Source organism: Telopea speciosissima, chromosome 2, assembly GCF_018873765.1.
Source record: "Telopea speciosissima isolate NSW1024214 ecotype Mountain lineage chromosome 2, Tspe_v1, whole genome shotgun sequence".
Taxonomy (NCBI): Eukaryota; Viridiplantae; Streptophyta; class Magnoliopsida; order Proteales; family Proteaceae; genus Telopea; species Telopea speciosissima.
The window spans coordinates 20682192-20708046 of record NC_057917.1 but is presented as its reverse complement, the minus strand read 5'-3'; the positions used below and the strand labels follow the sequence as shown (position 1 = coordinate 20708046).

At 39.7% G+C, this 25855-nt stretch overlaps 1 protein-coding gene across 2 annotated transcripts; it reads right to left on the bottom strand.

Moving 5' to 3' along the window:
- Window positions 1-610: 610 nt before the first annotated feature.
- Window positions 611-25855, bottom strand: LOC122652975 (tRNA dimethylallyltransferase 2). Of its 2 annotated transcripts, none has more exons than XM_043846871.1 (11): window positions 25560-25855; window positions 25395-25454; window positions 25168-25242; window positions 13733-13801; window positions 3727-3799; window positions 3528-3646; window positions 2732-2806; window positions 1518-1952; window positions 1256-1331; window positions 992-1158; window positions 611-869 (listed from the first exon to the last, which is right to left on the bottom strand). In XM_043846871.1, the coding sequence occupies exons 1-11, from the start codon at window positions 25767-25769 to the stop codon at window positions 729-731; spliced, it is 1500 nt and encodes a 499-aa protein (XP_043702806.1). In that variant the 5' UTR covers window positions 25770-25855; the 3' UTR covers window positions 611-728. The 2 variants fall into 2 exon arrangements, with proteins under 2 accessions (XP_043702806.1, XP_043702805.1); XM_043846870.1 differs by having other exon boundaries at window positions 25168-25247; window positions 25400-25454; window positions 25560-25854.

Here is a 25855-nt window from a genome sequence, read left to right as displayed (position 1 = left end):
AGTAAAATTGGATGGATAATTAGGCAATACTAAACTCAAATTTGAGTAAACTGGTAGTTTTCCCTACTTTTAATATGATAACATTGTAATAAGAGAGCACGGAAAAAGTTCCTTGGCACCGAGGTTGAGGGTGATTCCACAACAACACCCCCCTTCCTTTATGCACCGTGCTTTTGGTATCAATTCAATGGTCCTCTTCAGTTGCACTATCAGAAATGCAGTGAGGAGAGGTTGCCCCCCAGAACTATTAATCCAACAATGAAAGTGTCTGCTGGAGATGAACCCCTTTGCGGACCAGGTCACCAGAGCGCATGGAGAGATCACTGGCAATTGACCAGAGAGAGAAATTGCGAGAGTACACAGGGAAAGAGAGAACGGAGAGTTGAAAACAAAGAGGGTGTGCAGGAAAACAGAGAGCAAGAGATAGATGGAAAGATGGAGTTGTAGAAAAAGGTCACACAAGATTTGAGAGATATTTTTCCCTGAAGTGGAAGTGGACGGAGTCCGTATTTGGAAAATATGTAATAGATTGTCCAAGAACATGCCCTTTTTGGCTTGTAATAATCGGACTATATAAAGTGAAGGGGGGGGGGGGGGGGCTACTAAGTCATTGATTGCTATATCTTCAAACTAAGGTTGCTTTCCTTGGATTAAATTAAGACGGCGTGGCATACAAATATGTCACACCAATGTAGAAAGACTCGTATAATGTGGCACATACTGTTTGGTTATTCAGATCCAGGCAGCTGATCTTCTAGCAAACAAGAACTCTGAGACTTCTTCAACCGAACAATTCGTTTTCGGTGTCCACGCCCCTGTTTGTGTTGCTCCCACTCATGTGCTCCCCGCAGAACTCTATTCCCACAGGCCTGTCAAGGTAGAGTCAAATACATTATTATCCTAAATTGACATTTTTTCATTGACTATAGCACTTCAGATGCAAATGAGAGCAATTCCCCATAGGCAATACAAATTATCAAGCATGGCTAACCTCACAAATATATTGGGTCCACAAGTCCCTGGGCACAAATTTCTGCCTCTCATTACCATTGAGTGTTTCTGACTTGAGACCTGAGCTTCTATCCTGGGACCAAAAAGATTTGATTATGTTGACAGCTGGTTGGACTACTTGTTTATGCCATGATTCATCAGAGCTGCCTGCAGACAAATTCAATTCAATTCTGGCTGCAACAGCAAGAAATTTTGATCTTGCAAAACAAGGATAAACATATTTAATAGGACTCGAAAGACATACAATCTAAAGCTTCGGTTGCATCAACATAATGCAGGTCCCATCCAAAAAATGCCTGCAGCCGACTGAGCCTCCTTTTCTGGGGAAGGGAAAAAAAATCGAACGTATTTCATTGTTGAGCTTTTACATGGACTAAAAAGACAATGGTTAGCTGATTCATTTTAAAGTTTTTGAGCTAATAGTGAAGAACATCCTTATTATTCAAACCTCACCATGCTTTTCTGCATGGTGGAAGCAACAAAAGACGCAAGTCAACTGAACTTACTTGGCGACGAACAAGCCTACGAGTGTTCATTTTCACCCTGTCAATAGCTTCCTTCAGCAGAAATTTTTGAGGGTTATCATCAGAAGAATTCAGAACTGCCATAAAGTTCTCTAGCAGCATGTCACAGTTTCTGTATGTTGGTATTGTGCTGCTGGGCCCAGCAGGGGAGACAAAACCTTTATCTGTGGTTTGAGAATAAGAAGTTTCCATTTTGTGAACTCTTAAAAAATCCTCAAATTCCCGAACACCGATGGCCTGCCTTAAGCCTCGAGTATAATCTGCATTTGGGCTGTAGATGTCATAGACTTCCTTTAGTAAACCAGCACCAATCATCTGATCTACTCTTTGCTCCACATATTGGTCCAGCACAGGGAGAGAAGCATCCACACATATAAAACAGCAATCATATCTGAAATCATCCACTCGACCCCACCTCTGCCCTGCCAGATGCAAGATTAGAGCATTATTCAGACAGGAGGATCAGGCTAGATTCATCTTTGACAACACTTTATTTTTTCAGAACAACTTTTAACAACACATTTCCTTAATTAAAATTCAAAAGAAGAAAATAAGAAAAAACATTGATACCAGAAGACATGGCGCTGTGTAGATAAGTTTGTCTCCACAGACCACCTCGTAAACTTTTATGTAAAAACAAGGGAAGAGTAATATTTGCAAGAAAATAGTAGTGCCTCATAACTAGTATTTGTTACAGCTTCATACTTTTCACAATAAGTATCTATCACACTTTGAGACTATACAGGGGAAGGGTAATATTTGCAAGAAAATAGTAGTGCCTCATAACTAGTATTTGTTACAGTTTCATACTTTTCACAATAAGTATCTATTACACTTTGAGACTATCTTTTAAGTGGTCATTCACAAATAGATAAACATCAGAAAAACATATCCCTAAAGTTAGCATTATCATACATGCATAAAAAAGAAAGTGAAACGGAAACATGGGGCACTGCTGTAAAAATGGCAGGAGATGCCCATTTGTTATTGTAAAATAAATAAAATAAACAAGGCAACCTTATACCACACTTTACAAGACAAAATAAAAGAGAAATCCAACAAATACTGCATTTTAATACTTTAAACAAGTTTGCAGCAAATTTAAATTTCCTAGACAGGAAGAACAAAATCTCTGACAAGCAGTTCAACACCGTCATACATAATCAAAATGACCCTAATCAATAGGAAGCACAAACCTCTGCAGCCTTTCCTTGAAAAAGTTTGCTAGGGAGAACACTGTGGTGAGCATACAAACTAAGGTAATGATTCACCTGCAAGGGGTACAAACAAATTTTTAATAGTACAAGTAAACTAATACTTTATTAAAGTAGTAACCACAATCCCTTTTACCATGTAATCAGGCACAGTTCTTGTACAAATGTACAATATTCTCTCTGAAAAAATCCAACATGCCATGTGCTAATAAAGAACAGCCTATCTGATACAAAATGCATTCTCCAGAATGGCATTGTAGGAAAAGATTGTAAAGAAAATTGATTCTTGACCAGCATCACAAGTGTATAACCACAAACAGAATTCCATTCCCAGTACTCCCTTTTATTTATCACTAGAAACTTGAGTATTTCAGCAATTAAACAATAGAAATCAAATGTCGTGAAAATATAGGATATTACAAGCTATTTGTTGACTGGGCCATTATCTTGTATAGAGATCTCCATAATGGAGATGCGTTAAGTGTTTGATACCACACCAGGTATGCACGTGCATGTCATAGGCAAAAAAAGGAATAGCTTCCCACTATAGTACCATCTTAGAGAAAACATGGCTCAAATTTATGAGGTTGTGTGACAATATAGCTTCCAACTTATAGTGTACCATCTTAGACAAAACATGGCTCAGATTTTAGATGGTTGTATGATAGCATAAAGTAGATACTGACTTATCAGTTATCACAAGAACTAATCAGGTTATTCAAAATAAAAGATAATAATAGATTATCTATGAATTTATGCCAGGGGAGGGGAGACTTACTTTCCTATGGTCATTTGGATGAATCCTGTTTGCAGAATCTGGATCAAGCTCTTTAAGACGGTTGAAATTACTTAAATTATCACCAGTCAAGTCAACTTTGTAATCTAGTGGCTTCTCTCCTGCACAATATAGCCCATATTAAAAAAGAGAATTGCAAGCATATTATTGAACTGTAGCCAAAAAAAAAATTTTTATTTACCAACAATGTCATTCAAACAGTATTCATCCAAAGCTTCCGTCACATCATCTAATAGGAATGGACTTAAAAGAGCCTGAGAGCAGAAGAAAGACAGTCAAAATAGGTAATTAGAACCGTAATGTTTTGACCTGTAAATACAAAATATAAAACTCCATACAACCAACTATAAGTTGATCAACAGTAGTCAGTATTAACAAGTCAGAAAAGAAAATAACAAGCACAATTGACCATGCATGGTTGGGCCATTAACAAGCACACACCCTTCCCCCTTCCACAGGATGACAAATTCTACGCATAAACCAAGTAAAAATTGTAATGGTATTATGGAGAATAAGGCCAATCTCAACGCAGCCAATCTGGGTGCATTTCTATGAAGACCTCTACTCTGAACTTCTAAGCAGAGGCCTAAATCAAATTTTAGATGATCTAGCAGAAAAAATGAAAGACTGCTTTAATAAGCTCTTGGGTGGAAGAATGAAGTCGGCCATTTCTAATCTTGCAGGCCATAAATCTCAAGGGCTACATGGTTTTAACCTGCGCTTGTACAAAAACTGTAGCAGAACAATTAGAAGTTATTCGATAGAAGTTATGGTAATATATTCTAGTTCCAAAAACAATCCAACCTTCCAGACTCTTATCCTAAGAGGAGAAGAGGAAGAGCCTAAAGACTGTCTGCCAAGTAGCTTAATTGAGCACCCACAAATTGCTTACAGTGTTGCTGCAGCAGCTATGGACTGATTAAGATTTGTCATATTTGTGACTCAAGAGAGCCTTCTTAAGTGGATAACAAAGCCAAGACGGAGTTCTTGCACAAACAAAAAGATCGATTGAAGGACTCTTTTGAGGAAAACAACGATGATGACCCGTTGATGAAGAAAAATCACAACAGTAGGCTTATTTAAGCAGAAACAAACCTTGGGTTGTGTTCTATACATGTTGGGCCTTTGGTTCAATCGGTTCTCATTTTAAATTTGTAATAGGCCTCTATAGTGAGTGTAAAATAAGGGTAGGAGTTAGGAATACAGGATTTAATTATTAGTTAGTTTAATTGGAATCCTAGTGAAGCGGGGGGTGTCAAGTAAATATGTGGATGTCATTAAAGATATGTATGAGGGTGTGGTGACTAGAGTGAGATCTGTGAGAGGTCAGTGCAAGGAATTCCCAATTACGATTGGTTTACATCAAAGCTCAGCCCTAAGTCCTTACCTCTTTGCACTTATCATGGACGATATAACCAAGAGCATTCAAGACGAAGTCCCATGGTGTATGCTCTTTGCTGATGATATTGTTTTGGTGGATGAGACAAAAGAAGGGATTAACCCTAAGTTAGAGCTTTGGGGCTCAACCTTGTAAGCAAGAGGTTTTAAGATTAGTAGAACGAAGATGGAGTATATGATGTGTAATTTTAGTCACACCTTGATGGATATTGATATGGTGCGAATTGAGGAAAGAGAGATACCACAAAGTGACTATTTTAGATACCTGGGATCAATCATAAATAAAGAAGGTGACATAGAGGATGATGTTTCACAAAGAATTAAAGTGGGTTGGATGAAGTGGAGAGGTGCGTCTGGAGTGCTGTGTGACCAACGCATTCCTCTTAAACATAAAGGAAAGTTATATAGGACTTTTGTTCGCTTGGCCATGATGTATGGGGCAGAATGTTGGGCAGTTAAGAAGTGTCATATTGATAGCTTTTGTGTAGCAGAGATGCGGATGTTACATTGGATGTATGGAAAAACAAGGAAGAAAAAAATACTGAATGAACATTTAAGAGCGGACTTGGGAGTTGCCCCAATCAATGGCAAGCTCCAAGAGAGTTGTTTAAGGTGGTATGGACACATTCAACGGAGACCTAGGGACGTCCCAGTAAGGAGGAGTGATATGATTCCGATTGAAGGAGCTAAGAGAGCTAGGGGCAGACCTAAAATGACCATAGGAGAAGTGGTGAGGAAGGACATGCATAGTCTAGGTCTGGTCCCAAGTATGACCTCGGACAGAGCATATTGAGCAAGGATCCATGTCGCAAACCCCACTTAGCTGAGATTATCCTGACGTGTGGGGCTGTGCCCTTTACCACTTACTATCTTTCATCTTTCTATTTATTTCCAATCTTCCATTTGTCCTTTTCCTTTGTCTTTTCTCATCTCTTTCCCCATCCCTCTTCTCCAATCTTTATGAGTATATCTCTGTTTTCTCTATTTTGTTTTGTTTGGATCCATGTAGCCGACCCCATTAAGTTGGGATAAGGCTGTGTTTGTTGTTGTTTGTTGTTTAAATTGGAATCCTAGTAAGAATATACACCGTTTAAGTCTTTTATTGGTCAATTAAGTACCTAAATTGATTAGTAGTTGTATTATACTATTTCTAGTCATGTTAGGAGTCAGATTTTGAGAGTATATATATATATATATATATATATATATATATATATCAAAGTTGACACGGCGACGCGGCGTCTAGGCAACCCATGGCATTGGAGGGGTTCCTGGATGCAAGGCGACACCAACAAGGCTTGACAACTATGATATATATAGCCAGCCAAGAATTCTGGAGAGATATAGCTTTCTGTTTTTCTAGAATTTTACTATTGTGGATTTGGTAGTGAGAGTTCCAAGTGGGCTCAGATGGATTCCTAGCCTAATTATCTCTTCCATCTATTTTCTGTTTCAAGATTAAAGGTCAGTTTTCTGCTAATTCTACAATCCCTACTGAACCTTTGTCTTCACTCAATTTTCTAGTTTAATATTCTTCAAGTATCTTTCTGGTTGCTGATCTGTTTTTGTTGAAATAGGCTACTTATCACTTACCCGATTGGGGTAAGCAGTCCTAATTCTATTAGGACTGTCCCCTACTCGATTGGGGAAGTACTCCTAGTCATATTAGGATTTTCCCTCTTTATTCCCTCTTTTATTTTTCTCTTTTTTTATTGTTTTTCTCCCTCAGCCGAGTCCTAGTTTGGTATTCCTAGTTGTACTAGGAATCCCTAATAGGATTAGGACTGAGGTAGATTCCTATTTGTACTTGGATTCTTTATTGTTCAGCTTAATATAAATATAGGGCCTGTGTGATCGATTATGATCACTCAAGCATTATATTTCATGGCTTCTAACATGGTATCAGAGCCACCTCTGATCTGATCTGAAGAGCAGCTCCTCCCCTCAAATTTTCTGGTTCTTCTTCTTCTCCAACTCTCTCGGCTACAGGTCTTCTTCTTCTCCACCACTCTCGGACTCTCTCTCTCATTCAGGGCAGCACCTTTGAGGTGATCCAATGAAGGTTTAGCTGCTGCCCTCAATGCCACCTCACTGAAGATTATATAAACTTGGGTGTGATCAGAATCTGCCGCAGGTTTCCTCCAAGCCTTGGAGATCGAGCTACTACCTTTTTCAAGCTGGATTTCTGTATTTTTCTTGGAGATTGGTTCCTGCACTTGTTGATCTACACCTACATACTTTCAGATTGCAGTTTTTTGAATCCAAACTAAATCAGATTCAGACCTACAACTTTTTTACGCTATTCCTAAATTTTTTCAAATTTAGGGTTTCTTATTCCCTCATCAGAAGTTACTGGTTTTTTTTACATCATTGCTGCCCAAGTTTTATACACCATGGGCGATTCAGATGTTACCACAGCCAACTCTGGAGGGGATTCTCAGTCCCGGACAGAATTCCTCCCTTATGCTGCCGCCATTAAACTAGATGGCACCAATTATCTCATATGGGCCAGATCTCTCTCCTTAACTGTGGCTGATAGAAACCTCACTGGACACCTTACTGGCACCACCAAACAACCCACTGAGGAAGGTGCTGCCCGTACTAAATGGGCTGCCAACGATGCTATGGTCATGTCCTTTGTTTTGAATTCTATGCACACTGACCTCTCTAGCCAGTATCTCCTCCTTGACACTGCTACTCAGATATGGACTGCTATCAAGGGAACCTATGGCCGATCAGGAAGTGGTGCACAGGTTTATGAGATCAGGAAGACCCTTCAGAACACTACTCAGAAGGAGTTATCTGTCACTAAGTACTATGCTGCCCTCAAATGTTTATGGCAGCAACTGGATCATTATGCTCGATTTCAGCCTACTACTAGTGCCGACATTACTGCCTATTACTCTTATGTGGACCAGTTTCGGGTGTATGATTTTTTGGCTGGCCTTAATGATGATTATGATCCTATTCGGGTGCAGGTCCTTGGTATGGTTCCTTTCCCCTCTTTAGAGGAAACTTTTTCATATGTTCACAGTGAAGAGACTCGACGGGCTGCTATGATGGTTGCTCCTAAAGTTGAGAGATCAGCCTTACAGGCTTCTGACTCCACCTCAACTCCTTCTTCTGAGAGTATTGCTACCGCTGCTACAGCCAAAGAGCCTGTGAAGTATGATCATTGCCACAAACCGTATCACAGTAAGGCACAGTGTTGGAAACTACATGGGAAGCCTGCTGATTTTGAGGCCAAACGGGGTCGTGTTAAGCCTAAAAACAAAGCCAATCATACTGAAAGTGTAGCTCCAGGCCTCACTACTGATATTGGTTTCTCCCAGGAAGAACCCCAAGCTCTCCGGCATCTGTTACACACTTCCGCTGCCTCTACTACATCTGCTGCCAATACAGGTTCCTTCTTTGCCCGTACAGGTATTTCCTTTGCTGGTCATTGCGCATCGGTTGTCTCCACTCCATGGATTATAGACTCCGGTGTCACTGATCATATGGTAGGTTCTTCTAACCTCTTCCATTCATATTTTCCTGCTTCTGGGAAAGATAAGGTTAAAATTGCTGATGGGTCCCTCTCCTCTATCTCAGGGAAAGGATCCATCGGATGTTCCCCTTCCCTTACTTTGTCTTCTGTGCTGCATATTCCCAAGTTTACCACTAACCTTCTTTCCATTAGCAGTATTACCAAATCTCTAAATTGCAAAGTGACTTTTTTTCCTCCTCATTGTGTTTTTCAAGAACTGGACTCGGGGAAGACGATTGGATCGGGTAAAGTGCATGGTGGATTGTACCTGCTTTATGGCGACCCTGCTCCTACCCAGGCATTACCTTCTAGGCTTTATCACCCAGCATCTTTTTCTTGTGAATTACATAAATGGCACTCTAGACTAGGTCATCCACCTCTAGGAACCTTATCCACTTTATTTCCTGCATTAGTTAAAGAATGTAATAAGGAAGATTTTTTTTGTGAGCCTTGCGTCTTGGCCAAACAGACACGTTCAAATTATCCCATTTCGAATAATAGGTCTTCTTCTTTATTTCATGTTGTTCATACTGATGTGTGGGGTCCTAGTAGAAAAGTCACTTTTGGGTCATCGGTGGTATGTCACATTTATTGATTGTTTTTCTAGATTTACTTGGGTCTACCTCATGCACACAAAGAGTGAGGTCTTTTCATGTTTTCAACATTTTCACCAGATGGTTAAAACCCAGTTCAGTGCCACTCTTCGCATTTTGCGGAGTGACAATGGGACAGAGTACATGGACGGTCAGATCCAAAATTACCTTGTTGCCCATGGGATCCTCCACCAGACCAGCTGTGTTGACACTCCAGCCCAAAATGGTGTGGCTGAGAGGAAAAATCGCCACCTCTTGGAGGTCGCTAGAGCACTTATGTTTGCTCGCAATGTGCCTTCCTTTTATTGGGGGGATGCTGTCCTTACTGCAGCCTATTTAATTAATAGGCTGCCTAGTCGGGTTCTTCAATCTCGACCCCCCATTAAGCTCCTACTTGGTTTTTCATCCTTTGTTGTCCCCCCTAGGGTGTTTGGATGCGTCTGTTATGCCAGGGATACACGGTCCCCTAGTAAACTTGAACCACGTAGTCTCCGCTGCATTTTCTTAGGTTACTCTGCTACTCAGAAGGGGTACAAATGTTATTACCCCCCATCCCGCAGGACCTTCGTCAGCATGGATGTCGTCTCTCATGAGAATGTATCCTATTATGTGTCCCCTCCTCTTCAGGGGGAGAGTGTTAGTGAAGATGTGCTGACTATAGACTCTCCACCTCCACTTCAGTCTGTTTACAATGAGCCTGATCGGCCTGCTCCTAGTTCTTTCTCCCCTAGTCCTCCCTTTGAGTCAAGGGGAGAGGACCCTATACAGGGGGAGCAATCTACCCTAGTCCAGACTCCTGTCCAGAGAACTACCCCTGTCCAGACTCCTGTCCAGAGAACTATTAGTGCATTTCAGAGGAGGATTGATGACAGTGGTGTACAGACCTATGCAAGGAAACATAAGTAGGTTCAATCAACTGTTGCTCCAGCACCCATCCAATTGCCGAACCTAGATCCAGAACTTGCCTCTCCACCTGGTAATGTTCCTCCTCCTGATTTACCTATTGCTCTTCGCAAAGGTGTCAGGGCTTGCACTCAACATCCCATATCCCATGTTGTATCTTATGCCTCCCTTTCTCCATCCTTTCGTGCTTTTGTTTCTTCTCTTTCTTCTGTTTGTATTCCTAACCATTGGCAAGAAGCTCTATCAGATGGAAAGTGGAAGGCAGCAATGATGGAAGAAATGGAGGCCTTGAAGAAAAATAACACGTGGGAGCTTGTGGTTCTTCCACCTGGGAAGAGAACCGTTGGATGTAAGTGGGTGTTTGTAGTGAAACAGAAGATGGATGGCACCGTGGATAGGTATAAGGCACGACTAGTGGCCAAGGGGTTTACTCAGACATACGGCATTGATTATCAGGAAACCTTTGCACCTGTTGCAAAGCTGAATACTGTTCGTGTGTTGTTATCTTTTGCAGTCAACCTTGGATGGGATTTACAACAGCTGGATGTAAAAAATGCTTTCCTGAATGGGGAATTAGATTAGGAGGTGTACATGGATATTCCACTGGGTTTTTTTTGTGAAAAAAACCAAGGTAAAGTGTGCAAATTGAAGCATGCACTATATGGGCTGAAGCAATCACCTCGAGCATGGCTTGGCCGGTTCCACAAGGCGATGATTTCTGTGGGCTATAAGCAGAGTAATGTTGATCACACACTCTTTCTAAAGCAGGTTGGTGAAAAACTCACTGTTCTTATAGTCTACGTGGATGACATAGTGGTTACTGACAATGATGGTAATGAGATCAGACGGTTGAAGACCTTCCTTGGACAAGAATTTGAGATTAAAGATCTAGGGAAACTACGATACTTTCTCGGGATTGAGGTTTCCAGATCTTCTAAGGGCATCTTTCTCTCCCAAAGAAAGTATATCCTAGACTTATTGGCTGAAACCGGGTTGTTAGGCTGTCACCCTTCAGATACTCCTATGGATCCTACTATTCGTCTCAAAGAAAAAGAGGGTGAGCCTGTTGATGAAGGCCGGTATCAAAGGCTTGTAGGGAAGCTGATTTATCTCTCACATACTCGTCCTGACATTGCTGTCGCTGTGAGTACTGTGAGTCAGTTTATGCATGATCCCTACTCTTCTCATATGGGGGCTGTTCTTCGTATTCTGCACTATCTGAAGTCAGCTCTTGGAAAAGGAATTATTCTGTCTGCACATGGTCACCTACGGATTGAGGCATACACTGATGCCGATTGGGCTGGTTCTGCAGATCGTAAGTCTATCTCTAGGTATTGCTCCTTTGTAGGTGGAAATCTTGTCACTTGGCGTAGCAAAAAGCAAAATGTAGTTGCTCGTTCTAGTGCTGAAGCTAAGTTTCGAGCTATGGCACAAGGTATTTGTGAGTTACTCTGGCTTAAAGGTTTGCTACAAGATCTTGGTGTTCCTATTCGTCTTCCTATGATGTTGTATTGTGACAACAAGGCTGCAATCAGCATAGCACACAACCCAGTACAGCATTATTGTACCAAGCATATTGAGGTGGATAGGCATTTCATCAAAGAGAAGTTAGAAGATGGGCTGATTTGTATTCCCTTTGTGACATCTGCTGATCAACTTGCTGATATCTTCACCAAGGGATTATCTGGAAAATTGTTTCATCCTAATCTAGTCAAGTTGGGCATGATCGACATCTTTGCTCCAACTTGAGGGGGAGTGTTGAAATAGGCTACTTATCACTTACCCGATTGGGGTAAGCAGTCCTAATTCTATTAGGACTGTCCCCTACCCAATTGGGGAAGTACTCCTAGTCATATTAGGATTTTCCCTCTTTATTCCCTCTTTTATTTTCTCTTTTTTTATTGTTTTTCTACCTCAGCCGAGTCCTAGTTTGGTATTCCTAGTTGTACTAGGAATCCCTAATAGGATTAGGACCGAGGTAGATTCCTATTTGTACTTGGATTCTTTATTATTCAGCTTAATATAAATACAGGGCCTGTGTGATCGATTATGATCACTCAAGCATTATATTTCGTGGCTTCTAACAGTTTTGGTTCAAATCTGGAATATAAGTTTCTGATATACTATTCTCTAAAGTTCTGTTGGTGCTGCTTAAGAATTCTGATCAAAATTGCAGTTCTAGTTCAGCTATTAATTGACCTAGTAGCACTAGGACTTCTCCACAACTCCATATTCTGTTATCAGAATTTGGTAAAATTCTGCAGCCCTATTCTTCGATTAGATTAGACCACTCGACAAAGTTATTGGACTGTTATGAGTTCTCAGTTTTGAGATATAAGTTTGTCAACATTCTTTTTTTTTTTTTGATAGGTAGGGGGAGATGTAAGATGTGAACCAGGAGGCTTGAACTCAAGACCTCCTGGTAGCAATGGGCCTTTACGAACCACTAGCTACCAAGTGCTCTAGACACTTGACCACATTCTATGTTCTGTGATCCTTTCAGTTCTGGTTTCTCGTTGGATTTTTCTGGCTTGGAATTAGTTGGCATTACCCTGACATTAACTGCAAAAATTGACATGGAAAAGGCATTATTAGGGTTGGCCACTGGAACGTTGGGAGGGCTAGGGAGTTAGCTTGACGGCTTGACCCTAACATGAGAATGACTTGTCCAACAATCACTCTCTCAATAGGGAGGCAGCTCGAGCTCTATCCTGGGGTATAACTTCTCCAACCCAAGCCTGAACCACAGCCAGACTTGGGTGGGGTCAGGCAAAACAGATGTGAAGTACTACTGAAAAGCCCTTTATAAAAATCGCATCTCTATGACTATGATTTATGCTATCTGCAAAAAAATCTATTTGCAAACTGTCAATTCTCAGCATTTCTCATATGAAATTTTTCTAGAATAGGAATAAAATCAGCCCAGCCTAATTCATTATTTTATTACGGTACACTCTTGGAACAGATGCTATTTAGCATCACCACTTGATTGATACAAGCAAATCTAGGACGAAAATTGAAACAATATAACAAGGAAAGAATAGTCTGATAGATGATATTTGAAACAAGATAAGCCTAAGAGGATAACAGTTTTGAAGACAGTGGTAACTTGCCTCGCGGCTGCTACATTCTCTTCTTCTCCTAATTTTTCTATTTCTTATTTCAACAGCAGACAATATTCTCTTTCTTCTATCCTATGGTAAATCTCTATCTGCCCTGTCTTTTCTGTTGTTTCTCTCTCCTCTCAACTACACCACAATCAATCTTTATATTCTAGGAAAGATATTTAAAGATTTCTCTCGTCCCACAATCACCAACATCCTAATTTTTCTCCTACCGAAGAGCTATCAACACCTTTATCCCTTCCCTCTTATTTTCTCCATCGATTTTACAAATTTTAGTTAGTTTTTTTCTTATTTTTAAATCTGAAATATTATCTTAAAATTCAGTTATTATCTTCGATTTAAACTGGCCATTAGATCTAGCATCAGATCTGTCCATATCAACCATTAGATTATAATCTTATTTCCCTCCAATCTTTCAAGTAAGCCCACCACCTGCAGATTGATCAAATCAATCTGCATCAGAGGAACTGCATAATTTATGCACATAAATTTCTGATATCAGTTTCAATCAGACAGAAAAAGGAAATGGAGCCTTTTACTTTAGTGGGGGTCGAGGGGTGGAAGCTTTCTCTTTTAACAGTGTATAAGCATGTCCAGATTAAATCTAATTTCAGTGAAATAACAGAACGAACAATACAATACCTGGATATAGTAATTTGTTCCCCCAACAATGACTGGCAATTGATCGCGGGTTAATACATCGTTGATGATCTGAAAATCCACTAAAACAGGTGATAAAACACATGCAAAAAAGAAAAGCATATTCTTTCCATTTAAATAAGAGAACAAATTTTGAAGGAACACAGAGTTTTATTCTTTTCAGTAAGGGATTAAAACCTAAAAGGAGCATGAACATAATTTATGGAAGGAAAAAAAAAACCCTAAATCCTAGAAGAGTAAACATTTTTTTTTTTGGTTGGGGGGGGGGGGGGCAAACAAACAGAAAAAGCACTAACTGAAATATAACCAAACTAAAAGAAATGTTAAGTAAAAGACTCAACATAAATCAGCAGAGATTCCCTTGAGCTCAAGGCTAGTCGTATTCAATCTTTCTTACTCCCCCCCCCCCCCTTCCATCACATTGCATTTGGAAAATACAAAATATATACTTGAGGAGAACATCTTAGGTTCCCCTCATTTGGAACTTTACCTCAAAACCCAACTGCATAACTTTCTTCCTTATTCATATCTCCCCAAAAACCTCAAGGGATTCAATTTCAAAACGACTTTTCCATTATCACAGGACAGACCAAATCAAAAAACAACATTTTGATCTTCTTTTTCTCCTCCTTCCTCTACCAATATCATGTTCAATGAATCTATGGGGTAATTTTAAGCTTTCAGGAAATGTAAAGGAATGACAACGTGTATTAGAGAGTGAAGGTCCACAAAGTGAAAAGATGCTACAATTAATGAAATGCAAGCTCTAATATGCATCAAGGTTCGAGAACTCGCGAGATCTCGCCGAGATCTCGCCGAGTTTCTCGGATTTTTGAAATCTCGAGACGAGATTGCCTGCGAGTCTCAAAAGTGCAATATCTCGGCGAGATCTCGGATCTCGGTTCGGTTTCAACCCATTATTTTAACCCACCTACCACTTAAATACCTTACGTAATTGGACAAAACTCGACATATCTCGGCGAGATCTCGGTGAGATCTCGGGTCTAGATCTTGGGTTGACCCAAAGTTGAGGCTTCGAGTTGACAAAAAAAAATGCACCAACTCGGCGAGATCTCGACTCATCTCGGTTTTTCCAAGAGTCGAGTTGGCACCGAGACCCGAGTTTTAGTACCTTGATATGCATTTATTAATATTTAATGAATGATACATATCTGAATCTCCAATCTACAATCTTAAGCTACCTTATTTAAATCACCACATTCCTTTTGATAATAATAGTCCTGCAAGTTTTCATCTGGATTTTATGATCAAAATTTTTCAATCTCAAGTGCCATAAAATCCTACTGCTTTTAGTTCCATTGACTCAAAAATACAAAAAAAAATGAACTTCATCATATTGAACGCCTTGCACCTGAATTTTTTTTTCCTTCCTCCTCTTATGATAGACACAGGAAAAATTGGACACCATTTGATTTTATAACAATTATGCCATGTGGGATTGCTACCTGAGATAATAATTAGTCGTGTTCTAAGGTCAAAATGATATCTCGTATCAGTTCTAATACAACAAACTCAAGAAATTACTAAATATAGTCACTTTATTTTAATACCCATTGTAGTCATTTTCCCCTATGCTGTTCGTTTTTTCTTCTTAAATTATTTTCATCATTTTACATCTAACCATAGGTTGCGTTAAAGATTTATTTGGATTTACACAAACAAAATGTCCAGAACATTTTAGAAATTGGCCAGAAATCTTTAATTATTTTCAGGAAATACAAATACTACTTCAAGTTTCACCCCGGTGGCATCTTACTCCATACTTTATGATTGACAACAACAACAACACAGCCTTATTCCAACTAAATGGGTCATTCTTTTTGTTGGGTGAATTAAATGGGTGATCCTTGCCCTCCAATCATCTCTAGTTGAGGTCATATTTGATACAATGCCTAAACTATGCATGTCTTTCCTCACCACTTCTCCTATGGTCTTTTCAGGCATGCCCCTAGCCCTTTTAGTTCCTTCAATTTGAATCAAATCATTCCTCCGTAGTGGAGCATCCCAAGACATGCATAACTGATTTGAACATGGCCATGCCACCTCAAACAGCTTTCTCGAAGCTTATCATGTATCAGGGCAACTCCCAAATCAGCTCTAATATGATCATTCCTTACTTTATCCTTCCTAGTTTTGCCACACATCCATCTCAACATCTTCATCTCTGCTACACTTAGTTTATCTATATGAAGCTTCTTAACTACCTAACATTCCGCACCATACATCATAGCCTATTGTATGACTGCCCAATAAAATTTTTCTTTAAGCTTTAAAGGAATACGCCGATCATACAACACTCCAGACGCACCTCTCCACTTCATCCATCCTATTTTAATTCTCTGTGAAACATCATCCTCAATATCATCCTCTTTATTTATGATTGAACCCAAATACCTAAAATAATCCCTTTATGGAATCCCTCTCTCATTAATTTTGCACCATCTCCTTATCCGTCTTAGTGTCACTAAAGTTACACATATGCTCTGTCTTCGTTCTACTTATCTTAAAGCCTCTTAATTCCAAGGTTGATCTCCATAACTCCAACTTAGCATTAATCCCTGCTTTTGTCTCATCCACCAACACAATATCATCAGCAAAAAACATACACCAAGAAACCACATCTTGAATGTCCTTGGTTAAATCATCCGTGATATACGCAAACAAATAAGGGCATTGTTGTATCATCAGCAAAAAGCTGATCTTTGATGTAACCCAATTGTAATTGGGAATTCATTACCTTGACCTCCCATGGTTCTCACATAGTCATCATGCCATCATACATATCTTTAATGATGTTCACATATTTACTTGAAACCATGGTATAAAATCTCGCGAAATATCGGCGATATATCGCGATATTTCGTGAATCTCGACATGACCGAGATACGAAACAATGTCGAAATAAAAAGTACAATAACTCGTCGATATATCGAGATATTTCGACGATATATCGTGGAACTCACGATATATCGCGAGATATCACGATATATCGCGAGATATTGTAAAGTGACAATAGTGTCACATTCAAAATCCTTATAAATTTCATATTTCGCAGCTCTTGGTCGATATTTCGACCGAGAGCTGCTGAAAATGAAATTTTCTCTCTTCTTCCTCCCTTCCAAGCCTCATTGAAGCTCCTTGTCGCCGGAAGACGTCGGAGGGTCATCTAAGCTCATCATCCAAGCCTATTTTCATTATTTAAGGTAAATTATATTTCTCTAAAACTATTTTTTTAAAAAACTTTGTACAAATGTTGTTGGATGTTGATGATATTAATATATGTTAGACACCGGAGGCCGATCTACAACCTCACGGTGTCAAATTTTTTCCCATATGTATTTTTTTATTTTTTTCTGGTTTTAAAAATTCATTTTCCTACAACTAAAATAGGAAATAATTAGGGGTAATATGACTTAGATGGTAATGAATTAAATATATGTTAGACACCAATGGCCGATCTACGGCTTCACAGTTGTCGGATTTATTTTTCTGCTCTTAAATAATTCTTTTAATTTTCGAAAATTAAGAAAAATATATAAAAAATTAAAAAAACAGAAATAAATAAGGAAAAATATGAGTTTTAAGTTTAAAAAATAATGAAAAAAATATGAAAGTTATTTCTATATGTTTTGAGATGCATTACATGTATATTATGTTTACTAATTCATAGTTTTGTTGTGTTAGGTCAATACTTATATTAACATTATATATAAAAAATTGGTTTTAATTTTGTGAAAAATATAAGGGTTAGGGGAAAAATATTAAATAACTATACAAGTGTATTAGTAATCTAAAAGTGTCAATTGAAGTGCATCTACATTAAGTTTTTTAATTATTTGTGTTACTTACATTGCAGTAAACAAGTATCATTATGGCGGATTATGGTGCATCACAACCTTACGGTGGATATGGATATGGATCATCATCATATGGGCAGTTTAGTGGGGTAGGGGACTATGACTACGCCCCGTCCCGGGGACATACTGGATCATCTTTTGTAGATAACATCTTTGCATACCCTAGCGGACCTAGCTACCAACCTCACCACCATACATGCGGCCAATGCCATCGCCTCTTGCGCGGCGCCAACATCATATCACGAGGATCATCTTCTTCACGATCGGATCGATTGGTAACCCTAGTTTATATCCTAGGATAGGTTACCTACTGATCGTTGATGATTCCATTTACGTGACACTTGTGGATGACTACACTCGTTTCTTCTCCGATTCTATACCGTGGTCCACATATGTCATTCAAACAGAGAGCAATGGACGTCGACTCCGAGGCATGAGTGGGATTGATCCAGGGAGGCATAGCAACTACTATTAGCGTTTAGCACTTGTAATTTGTAACTTAAGTTGTGATTTCATTAATCTATGTGTATTTAACTATTTATACATTAAGGTCGGCGACCGTATGTCAATCAAGGGTGCAAGCCCAAAACACCAATTTGAATTCACATTTTTACAATTTTATTGTTTAAATGTGTTTATTAAGCTTAAATAAGGCTGTCCATGAAGTTTCGTGCCTAAATATGGCCAAATACCCCGAGATGGACCCCGAAATATTGCAGAAAAATGCAATATTTCGAAATATTCGCGATATCTCGGATATTTCGGATATCTCGGTAGGCCCGAGATACCGATATATCGCGAGATATAGTACTATGCTTGAAACACTTCTCTTCTCCAATACATTGCCAAATTAACTCTCCAGGGACTCTATCATAAGCTTTTTCTTGGTCAATAAAGACCATATAGAGATCCTTCTTGTAAACTCTAAAGCTTTCCAAGAGCCTCCTAAGTAAGTGATCGCTTCTATCTTGGATCTACCTAGCATAAAACCAAATTGATTCTCCGAAATAGTAGTATCTCTTCTCAAGTGGGCTTCAATAACCATCTTCCATAATTTCATACTATGACTCATAAGTCATAAGTTTTATGCCTCTAAAGTTTTGCAACTCTGAATATCACCTTTATTTTTCTATATCAGAACCATAATGCTTCTCCCCCATTCATTTGGAATTTTCCTTGTGCTCATATTCTTGTTAAACAGTTTGGTTAACCAAGATAAACCACAAAATCTTGAGCTCTTCCACACTTCTATTGGGACACCATCTAGACTTGGAATCTTGCTAATGCAGACAAACTCTTTGGCAAGCAATATGCTAGCCTCAAGCTTCACAAGGAGATGGCTAGTTCACTTCATCAATTGGTGGACCAACCCAATGGGCCATGGGCCAACCAGCCTTGGGCTGGACCAGTCCACACAGGCTGGGAGACTGTTGTGTCTCTCAAACCCAAAATCGTGGGGGTATATTGATCTATTTTTGTTGTCTTCTTCAAGTCCTTAAGCTGGCCGATGGGTTGCTTCATAAAGTGGGAACCACAAGGCTCCAACACTTGACAAGGAATCTAAAGTGGGGTCCACAAAGAGAGAGAGAGAGAGAGAGAGAGAGAGAGAGAGCCGGCTGCTGCATTTCTAGAGGACTTGAAGACCTTATTTACTTTGTATTTTTATTCAATCCTAGTTTCTGTTTTAAAACATTGTCAAAGTTAAAGTTTCTAATTTTTGTAACTTGAGGGGCAAGATATTGCTGCCTATATTTATGTAATGGCTTTCAGAAGCCTCCCCATGATTTAATGAAGTTGATTGAGAATGCTTTGTGCACGAATTATTATCCTAGTGAGAGGATGAAGGGCTGAGAGAGCCGAAACCCTATCCTCCTCCTCCTATCTTCTATCTTCTTTGTTGTCTCCTTTGACCCCCAATCGAACCCTGCTTTGCTGATACCCTTGTGACAACAATATACTACTGCTGCTGCATTTGTGAAGGACCAGAGATCAATCCAATCGACTGCTGAAGTTGCTGTTGCTGATCTGAGACAAGGAATCCCATCTCCACACCTGCAGTTGTACCTCCTAATTTCCTGCTGTCGCAATCGAAGGATTTAATCCCAGCACTCTTTCCTCCATCAACAGTGACAATTGAAGGACTGTTTCAGATCCCTAAGAAGACCACTTGACCAGTCTTTGGAGGCCATCTGATTGCAGACCTGAGAGATATCAAAATCTCTCCACCAAGTAGCCAACTGCCCTACTTACCTGGCGTATTGTTGCTGCAACTTCTGGCCCTCATATCTCTGCAACCATTGACCAGATCAGGCTGATATTTGGAGAGGTTTCTCACTGCTGCCAGACCTACACTCGGTCCCTGTTTGGAGCCCTAATTGTTGCTGGTTTGCAAGATACAATCTTACCTTCTATCTTCATTCTACTTTCTAATTTGATCACCAGTCTATAGCTCTGTATCTGACCATCAGAATTGGCCCTAATTTGGAGGACTAACTCAGTTCACCTAAGCCTACACTCGACCTGAACTACAGCCCCATCACTTGGCTGAATCTAGGGATTCTGTCCACTTTCTAATTCTGGTCTTGGAACCTGGTTTGACCCTGCGACTAGGGTTTGTTACTTGCTGGTTGATTTGTTAAATTGTGGGTACTTGGGGTTAGTTAGCTTGCTATTCTAGCCTTACTTTACTTGCCTACTTTCCTTTTTTTTAAAGCTTCTTTAACTTCAAACACCCTAATCTTTCATATATATCTATACCATGTGGTGTCTTGATGACAAATGCAGTCTTCCGGGCCATTGTTACTTGAAATGACTCCATAAGTGGGCTGTAGAAATAGTCTCTCCATCACTTCTTAATGTCCTTATCCCTTACTAGCACTCTACCATCTTCAATTTTAATACATCTAACATGGTTGAAGTCTCTACTCTTCCTTTCCTACATTTTAGCAATCTCATAGATAGTTTTTTCCCCTTCCTTTGTGTTTAGATGGTTATAAAGATCTTCATATTTCTTTGCCCTTGATTCCCCATAATCTTCTTAGCTTCATTTCTAGCAAATTTATACCTTTTTAAATCCTCTACATCCTTAATCCGTTGTCATGTCTTAAAACTAGCTTTCTTAGTCTTAATGGCGACCTGAACCTTATCATCCCACCACCAAGTGATGCAGATTCGTCATCGAAATGGGCTTATTTCTTTAGAAATAAGTCTAGGGTTGGGTTATATGTATGTTGGGCCTTTAATCCCATGGGTTTTCTATGTAATAGACCACTCATGGGCCTAAAAGATGGATACATTGGTTGCATACGGGATTAGCCCAATATTTAGTCTATTTTTATGTTTTTAATTGAACCGATTTAAATTGGTTGCATCCAATTGGTTCAATTGGTCTAATTTAAGTGAAGTGATCCTATTGGCTAAGAGGTTCTTATATCCTATTGGCTAGTAGGGAATCTTCTTTATTTTAAGTAGTTTAAGTTGTTTGTAAGTCATTAGGACTCTATTTTGAGTCTATTTTAGTTTCCTAGTCAGTTTAAGTTACCTAATAGGTTAGGAATTGGGTTAGGGCTTTCCTTTTTAGAGTAAAAGTCTATTTTTGAGTCTTTTATATAAGGTTGTAAGGGGCAAAGCCTTGAACACGAATTTGATTAATGAAAAAGCTTTTGCTTGTTGGCTGCCATTGTTGCTCTCCAAGAGTGTGTGCATCCTTGTGGGTTTATCAAGGTGGAAGGGTGGGTGGAATCCTGCGACTCCTTACGCCGTGACGGCTGGGAGGATCCCTATTTCGAAGGTGGTTTCATCCTTCAACAATCCAAGCTGCTGCCGAGGAATCCAGTGTAAGTTTGGGTTTTAATTTTCTGTTTTATCCTTTCTTTCCTTCCCCAATCGATCCTCTTTCTTTTCTGTCCTATTTTCATAAACCCTAGAAGACTCTAAACTCTGATTCAGATCTACTCCTCCGTTGGAATCTGATCAGATTTGGACCATAACTTCCCCTCATCACCATCTCCACTCGACCCTAGCTGCTGCCCATTCTGTCCATCCAAACCCTAAGATCCCTCTTCTCCATTGACCCTAAAAACCCTAATTTTCTCTTGGGACACATTCAGCCATCGAAACCTTCCATATTGCAACCGAATCTTCCCCTAGCCCCTCTAACAATCGACCTTAACCCCTGCCCCTAAATCCTACTTTAAACCATAATTTTAGTTGTTTTTCCTCATTACAAAACCCGAAACCCTAACCCTAAATCTGCAGAATTTTGAAACCTAACCAAATCCAGATATTTTTATATCATAATGACCCTCTAAACCTGCAGATTAAAACCCTATAAACCCCATTCCCAAATTCCCATCCTAAACCCTAATTTTGCCCTAAAACAGCCCCTAATCAGCCCTAAACAGCAGGCTTACCCTAAGCTTGGTTCTACTTGGTTCCTAGTGGGATTAATTCCTATTCTAGGACTACATTATTTTGGTATCAAAGCTATGGCGGAGGGAAGCTCCAACCAAGCTTCGAAAGACCCACCTCCCTTCGTTTTCAAGACCCGAGTTCGTCTACCCAATGGGAGCACAGCCATATTAGTTGTTGATGAGAGGCGACGTAACAAATGTATTTCACAATCTGTGGTGGATATGTTGTCCGCCAGAGAGATTTGCATCATGCCTACAGTCAAGTCTTTGTTGAATTTGCGTGTTCCTCATACTCGACGGTGCTTGGTGTAAGCCGGTACTATCTCCAAGGAGCGTTATTGCGTAGGTTGTAATTGGTTGGACGAGCGACAAGGTTGGATTGAACCGAAAACAACTCGTGTGTCCTACCCGATCGACACCGGCTATACCGTTTGTTTACTCTAAAAGGGTTACAACCAAAGGTGACCACATCGATCGTACAGCCACAGGGATGCCGAACATGTCAACTCGAATGGAAGTGGCATCGATGTGTTTGAAGTTTCACCAACGGCTGATGCGCCAACAAGATTCTACTAAAACAGTCAATGTTGAAGAAAACAAAGTAGACAAAGCTGAAACAACAGAAGATGAAGAGGTGGTTGACAAGACTCCACGGAAATCGTTGGCATTCAAGATGTTGTTCTTGAAGAGGTACAACTTGTGCCTCAAGTTTTAGATGAGAAGGTTATCAACGTTGAAGACTCTATGAACACGACATACATAGTTGATATTGATTCAAAGGTCGAACACATAGAGTTTGTTATGCCACCATGGGTCTTGAAGAGAAAGCTCCACGCCTTGAAGACTTCATCCCTAATGTTCCCGCATCACCGAATTTTGTTTGGGAATGGTTGAAGCGCTACGCATATGTTGTTTCCCCTCATCATCGCAAAATTCGAGGACGAATTTTTTCAAGTTGGGAGAGTTGATGCAGATTCGTCATCGAAATGGGCTTATTTCTTTAGAAATAAGTCTAGGGTTGGGTTATATGTATGTTGGGCCTTTAATCCCATGGGTTTTCTATGTAATAGACCACTCATGGGCCTAAAAGATGGATACATTGGTTGCATACGGGATTAGCCCAATATTTAGTCTATTTTTATGTTTTTAATTGAACCGGTTTAAATTGGTTGCATCCAATTGGTTCAATTGGTCTAATTTAAGTGAAGTGATCCTATTGGCTAAGAGGTTCTTATATCCTATTGGCTAGTAGGGAATCTTCTTTATTTTAAGTAGTTTAAGTTGTTTGTAAGTCATTAGGACTCTATTTTGAGTCTATTTTAGTTTCCTAGTCAGTTTAAGTTACCTAATAGGTTAGGAATTGGGTTAGGGCTTTCCTTTTAGAGTAAAAGTCTATTTTTGAGTCTTTTATATAAGGTTGTAAGGGGCAAAGCCTTGAACACGAATTTGATTAATGAAAAAGCTTTTGCTTGTTGGCGCCATTGTTGCTCTCCAAGAGTGTGTGCATCCTTGTGGGCTTATCAAGGTGGAAGGGTGGGTGGAATCCGCGACTCCTTACGCCGTGACGGTGGGAGGATCCCTATTTCAAGGTGGTTTCATCCTTCAACAATCCAAGCTCACGCGGAGGAATCCAGGTAAGTTTGGGTTTTAATTTTCTGCTTTATCCTTTCTTTCCTTCCCCAATCGATCCTCTTTCTTTTCTGTCCTATTTTCATAAACCCTAGAAGACTCTAAACTCGATTCAGATCTACTCCTCCGTTGGAATCTGATCAGATTTGGACCATAACTTCCCCTCATCACCATCTCCACTCGACCCTAGCTGCTGCCCATTCTGTCCATCCAAACCCTAAGATCCCTCTTCTCCATTGACCCTAAAAACCCTAATTTTCTGCTGGGACACATTCAGCCATCAGAAACCTTCCATATTGCAACCGAATCTTCCCCTAGCCCCTCTAACAATCGACCTTAACCCCTGCCCCTAAATCCTACTTTAAACCATAATTTTAGTTGTTTTTCCTCATTACAAAACCCGAAACCCTAACCCTAAATCTGCAGAATTTTGAAACCTAACCAAATCCAGATATTTTTATATCATAATGACCCTCTAAACCTGCAGATTAAAACCCTATAAACCCCATTCCCAAATTCCCATCCTAAACCCTAATTTTGCCCTAAAACAGCCCCTAATCAGCCCTAAACAGCAGGCTTACCCTAAGCTTGGTTCTACTTGGTTCCTAGTGGGATTAATTCCTATTCTAGGACTACATTACCAAGTCTCCCTAGTGGAATGACGTTTTCCTTTCAATACCCCTATAACATCTTTAGCAACCTTCTTAATACAAGTCGTCATCTTGTTCCACATCTTGTAGCGTCTCTCTCAAAGTCAACTTTCCTTGTTTGACCACTTTTTTAGTGAATCAATTCAATGTATCTTTTTTTAAGCTCCACCACTTTATCTCAGGGCAAATAAGCTCCCCTTTCATACAATTCTACGAGATGAGGTACATATCGACGACCACAAGTCTATGTTGAGTGGTTTGGCTCTCCCTTGGTATAACCTTATAGTCCTTACATAACAATCAATCGGACCTTCTAATTAGGAAAAAATTTATTTGGCTACTTTGATGCCCATTTTTGTAGGTAACTAAACGCTCCTCTCTCTTTTCAAAGTAAGTGTTTACAATGGATAAATCATAAACCACAACAAAATCTAAAACTGCGATCCCCTCCTCATTCCACTCTCCAAAACCATAACCTCCATGTACACCTTCATAGCCTCTATGGTCTCTCCCACCATGTCCATTAAGATCACCACCTATAATAATCTTTTCTGCTTGACTAAATCATTGCACTAAGCCATTCATGTGTTGGTAAAATTATAAATTATTACTTTCACTCAATTCTATTTGGGGTGCGTAAGCACTAATTATATTGACCACCTCTTTCTCCAACACAAGCTTGATTGATATAATCCTATCTCCAAATCTTTGAACATCTACCACATCATTCATTAAGTCTTTATCCATTACTATGCCCCCTATACCTTATGATTGACATTTTCTGGCAATACTGATGAATGAAACCATATTCTAGCGCTACCATGAAAAAACAGGTCGACTAGACTTACAGGAATTGCAGAATCACGGAAATCCTTAGATGTGAATTCGACATTAGGCATGATGGTTCCCAAAAGATGATGCGGAACTCCTACATTAGGAAAAAGAAAATGGAATAAAAAAAAATAAAAATAAAAAAGTAAACTTTTCAACGGCCCTCCCACCAAAAGCAGTGAACATAATGGTAAGAAAAAATATTAACTGAGAGAGAGAGAGAGAGAGAGAGAGAGACAGAAACCACACCTTTCTGGTCATAAAGGGGAACCTTATTGGTTAGAACTTCCAAACCTCGGTATACCTATAGAACGACATATAAAACAAAACAAGCATAAGGAAAGAGCAGCGATAATAGAGGATGAAGAAATTTTCTCAGAGAAGATAGATGAAGAAAGGTTGGGGGCACCTGCATGGAGTCGGCGTTAATGATCTCGACGGGGAAATAGGAAGCGAGGTCAATCGCTAGCCGTGATTTCCCTGCACCAGTTGCTCCCATCACTACAACCAATTTGGCTTTCTTTTCTTCATCTCTATCAGTATCACCACTAACCCCACCAACAGCAGCAGTAATTTCTTTATTAGGGTTTTCCTTAGAATTCACCTCGACACCTTCCATCTCTCTCTCTCTCTTTCTCTTTCTCTCTCTCTCTCTCTCAAGCGAAGTTGCAACTTACATCAGATGATTTTCAGCGAGGAGACGCC

Excerpts from the sequence above, each read along its gene's own strand:
- LOC122652975 (XM_043846871.1), bottom strand. The coding sequence starts at position 25,769 with ATGGAAGGTGTCGAGGTGAATTCTAAGGAAAACCCTAATAAAGAAATT. Across the intron at positions 25,243-25,394 it reads TTTATGACCAGAAAGGTGTG|CCGCATCATCTTTTGGGAAC; the intron begins GTTTCTGTCTCT and ends AATGTAGGAGTT. Across the intron at positions 3,647-3,726 it reads CTGTTTGAATGACATTGTTG|GAGAGAAGCCACTAGATTAC; the intron begins GTAAATAAAAAT and ends TATATTGTGCAG.